This window comes from Plectropomus leopardus, unplaced genomic scaffold (genome assembly GCF_008729295.1).
Source record: "Plectropomus leopardus isolate mb unplaced genomic scaffold, YSFRI_Pleo_2.0 unplaced_scaffold10772, whole genome shotgun sequence".
Lineage (NCBI taxonomy): Eukaryota > Metazoa > Chordata > Actinopteri > Perciformes > Serranidae > Plectropomus > Plectropomus leopardus.
This window is the reverse complement of record NW_024611365.1, coordinates 1-4,792: the sequence shown is the minus strand read 5'-3', so window position 1 is coordinate 4,792 and position 4,792 is coordinate 1. Positions and strand designations below refer to the sequence as shown.

The 4,792-nt window shown below is 37.5% G+C and overlaps 2 gene segments (V, D, J or C); both read left to right on the top strand.

Annotated features, from left to right (window-relative positions):
- The first annotated feature begins 780 nt into the window (after positions 1–780).
- On the top strand, positions 781–1,268 carry LOC121963300. The segment is given in 2 exon segments: positions 781–839; positions 923–1,268. Coding segments are annotated over 2 exon segments (366 nt in total).
- Positions 1,269–3,471: 2,203 nt separating this feature from the next.
- On the top strand, positions 3,472–4,122 carry LOC121963301. The segment is given in 2 exon segments: positions 3,472–3,560; positions 3,649–4,122. Coding segments are annotated over 2 exon segments (366 nt in total).
- Positions 4,123–4,792: the final 670 nt, after the last annotated feature.

The following is a 4,792-nucleotide window of genomic DNA, read 5'->3' as shown; positions in this document are numbered from 1 at the left end:
CCATTCTATACCAGTTAAAAATTTTCACCAAAACTGCCGCTGGTCTTATTAGCTTCTTAAGGCCTTCGAGCTGGCATTACTGTTACATGTAGGATTTTGAACACACTCATGTATTTGTGGTGGCTGGACACAATTACAACACTATTTCTGGAGCTGGACCATTCATTAGGAGGGATGTTGAAATATACATAGTATTTGGTTTCCATTCAACCACATGAAGAGTGCAGAGCATACTCTGGACACAGATGGAGCAGCAGAACGGCAGGTGCATTGAAAGTGAAGCATAACTCCTCATTCTGCTGGGTCTAAAAGTTTGCTTTCACTCCCAGCCGCTCCTCTCATCCATCAATCTGATCTGATCAGCTCTAAAGGGTTAACAGTTCAATTATCCACCCTGTGAGTCACAAACTGCTCCTCAACTCAAAGCAGCGCTGTGCCTAAACACAGCCTCACAGAGCAGCATTACTGTAGATTTTTGTTTTTTTACCTCATAATAATAATAACCATGAATGGCACTAACTACTAGCTGCAACATGACCATGCATCCAGAACGTGACAATCATGGCTGCATAAAACAGACAGTTCTAACTTGATGAAATACTGGGCGAAAATGCCTCAGTGAATCCTGTCCTACGTCATAATGACACCTGGCATTCATCAGATAGACGAGTCTGTCGAATTCATTTATCTCCTCCCTGGAGGAGGAGTCAATGCAAAATTTAGATGTCTTCCACCTCTACTTATCCGACTGCAGAGAGGAGGACAAAGAACAGTGGACACACAGTTTAACATGATGGACTTTAGGACAGGACTGCTGCTGTTAACTATCTGCTGGGCAGGTGAAGATTTTATCTGATATTGATATGTATCAATTCAATTGTGTACAAATTAAATTTCTGTGATTTTTTTGGTATCTTGACAGGTGTTGATGGTCAGACTCTGACAGAATCTGAACCAGTGAGTAAAAGGCCTGGAGAATCGCATAAACTGACCTGTACAGCCTCTGGAATATCATTCAGCAGCTACGATATGCACTGGGTCAGACAGGCTCCTGGAAAAGGACTGGAGTGGGTTGCCTGGATTGATGATGGTAGTGGAAGCAGCAAATCCTACTCCCAGTCAGTCCAAGGCCGGTTTACCATCTCCAGAGACAACAGCAGACAGCAGCTGTATCTGCAGATGAACAGTCTGAAGACTGAAGATTCTGCTGTTTATTATTGTGCTGCAGAATCACAGTGACTGAAGTTGGTTGAGCAGCTGTACAAAAACTCTCTCAGTGCTCATCTTTACTGGGCTAACAGACCCAATAATAAAGTAAATGTTTGATTTTTGTCATGTTTTTAATGAATGTGTAGTTTGCCCCTCATCACAAAAAGTGATGAAGGGCAAACTGAGGGAAAATAATTATTTAACAAAAATTAACACAACACAACAAAGTAGTCATTAAAATGTCTTTGTGATCACTTCCACAAAATCTTTTTGCAAAAAATATTGACTCCTTCTTATATACATACAAGTCATGTGTTAATCTAATTCAACACATTTACACATGGCAAAGTTTGACTGTATCATCAAATTAACTACAGCTCCATCTTTCAGTGTCGGTTCATCTCAGCAGACAGTTATCTCAAAATGAACAGCAGCAGAAAGCACAAGGGAGCGTCGGGTCTCCCGTGTGGAAGGTGGCCGAGCAGTGTGGACAAAATATGGACAGAGCGGGTGAAAGAGAAAATGTGGCGCAGAGAAACATTCAAACAATGATTAATAACTGTAGCGGGCTATACTGTGGCAGCAGATTTCCAGATGTGTTCACAAGCAGAGGACATCTCAGAGGAAAATTTTGCTGCTCACTATAGTCTCTTCTTTGTCTCATCTGAAAAGAATCAGCTTCTTTTTGGAGATAAAAAAAATTCTGATCTATTTTCAATTGGGCACATGGACCACACAGGTTCTACAAAAGCCCATAACAGGAAAGACAGAAGTTTCATCAGGGTAGTTGGTTGATATAATCACTCTATATTCATAATATTAAGTTTATTTTAGAACTAATTTCTTAATTTCTTTTACTTTAATTACAAGTAAAAAATAAATATATAATATTTAGTGATATTCATAACAGATGATAATGATAACAGACCACAAAGTGTCCAAAGAATAAAGAACTTATTTTCAAAATTGAGTCTGGAAGAATATTATCAGTCATTTTTAACTGTTCACACATTTATATCTGCTTTGTATAACTTTGGTGAACTGATCAAATTCTGCTGAGTTTAAACTTAATTAATTGGCGCATTATACACAGCACGAGAGCACATCACAGAAAGCAACTACACTGTTGAATATCTTGCTGAAAAAAATGATAAATAAATAAAGGACACAGGGATAAATATATTGTTTTGCAGATGCAGATGTAATAGAATATCCTAGAAGACATTTACGTGAAATGTAAAAGGACAAAATGTGATGTCATGTTGTAAAGCCAATGGTTTTGTTTTGTGTTTTGTGTTTGAGAACAAAATTGTGATTTCATCTTTGATTATTTTGATGAGCGTATTTTGCTCCCTGCTTCATGTGTAATTTAATCAATCTGTTGCATTTGGACATCATCATTTAGCCGTTCAAAAGTAACTGTGTGTTTGGCATTACACAGAAAAGCTGTTTAAGATTTTGCTCTCATTTGAAGCACAACACAGGCCTTCAAACATCTAAAATAACACAACTACGTACTTTTATCGGTTAAGCTAAAAAGTTTTTTTCAGTTTCCTCTTTTCTTCCTCTGGGACATCACCTGAGACTTTGCACCAACTGTCAGAGCTACAAACAAACTTTCTCGCGCATCACACATCTGTCGGTGTATATATTTGCGTATCTGCATGTATCCAAGTGTAAAGCATATGCAGACAAACACAGCCACAAAGGAAAAAAAAACTTGAACTACAGCCTTCTGCTGAAGTGAAGATAAAAAGATTAAACTGCACATTATGCCACATATATAAGGCCCATGACTTGATAACAGAGTGGAAAATGTCCCTTTGAGCTTTAGTGTCCTCTGGTGGTGATGACATGCAACTGTCAGAAATATGGTTGATCTTGCAGAATTCCAGCACCTCATCACTTTTCTTTAGCTTTACAACACTCTGATCCATTTCCCTGAATGCATTCAACACCAGACGACACATAATATAATATTATAATAAATTCCAGTAGATACATTAAACCCCATAGAAAACTAAGACACATGAGAACAACCATGTACACTGATTTATTTCTACTTATATTTGTATATTTACTGCGAGATCAGTCAGTGTTACATTTAAAAACACCTGAAATCAATATTTATTGTTACACAACCCATCAACTGCAATGTTCAATCACTCACGGTGTCAAGATTTAAAAGAGCACTTTGAGGAGGAGTCCATGCAAATATTAATCTCCTCCATCTTTATTTATCTCACTGCAGACTGAAGAAGAGAGACCAAAGCACTGACCAGACATACGGCACATTTTCACGATGACTTTAGCTCCATGTATAGTGTTTCTGATGCTATCATCCATTTCTGGTGAATACATGTACACTTCTGCACTTACAATTTTCTTTAAAGAGGTTTATGTTCAGCTCTGTTCTAATCAAACTGTTTTTCTCTCCAGGTGTTTGCAGTCAGACTCTGACTGAGTCTGAACCAGCAGTAAAGCGACCAGGAGAATCCCACAAACTGACCTGTACGTATGCAGGAATATCAGATGATGATGCTCATATCGCCTGGATCAGACAAGCCGAAGGAAAAGGACTGGAGTGGGTTGCCTACATTTCTGCTCCAAGTGGAAGCACTAAGGCTTATTCCACATCAGTCCAGAACCGCTTCACCATTTCCAGAGACAACAACGTGGATCAGGTGTATCTGCAGATGAGCAGCCTGAAAACTGAAGACTCTGCTGTTTATTATTGTGCCAGAGCGCCACAGTGACACAGAAAGCCACAGAGCTGTACAAAAAACACTGCCACAGTCATTGTTAGAAAGTAACCACTTCATACAAGTTGTTTTTAAAACAGCCCATTATTCATCCTACTCTCATGCCTGCTGTAAGCATCTCCCAACACTGTGCTTCCTTCACAACTTGTCTGAAACAGAAACAAAGTTTACACACCATTAGCTGTTTTTATCTGTAAAAACAATAGTGAAAAATGATCTTAGTCTTTCTTGACCTTCATATATTCTAGGGACATATGATACGCAAAGAAATTGTATTGTAATTACTTTGAAAGATATTGTGTTTGTGAAATGAGTTGCGATTTTAGTGGGAATGGTCATATTTGCATTTCATTTTTAGTGAAAAAAATAAATGAAAATAATAATGATGTGATTGTTATGCTGAGGTCTGTCTCAAAAGCATGTTCCGTTACATCTTGAATATGTTTTGTAAGCCAGGGCAGCTCCTGAGCACCAGAATGTTTCATTTATAATGGTATGTTGCTACACATTTAACGTTTATTCAACAAAAAATCTCAGCTCGGGCGATATTTCTTTTGGCCATGTTACGATTGGGTAGCTTTACCAAAGGCTTGCCAAAAAGACCAAATTAAACAAAGCTCTAATCAAATTTAAGCATTCACCATTGCTTTTATGTATCAATTTTAATTACTTGCCTTTACAACAACATTAAAAAATGTCATTTATTATATTTTATTTTTTGTTTCATTATGTTTGTTTATTTTCATTTAAACATGTTTTGTTCTGGGTTATTTAAGTCACTTAAACTGTGAGTTTAAAGCTTCTATATTCATAAAAAATGC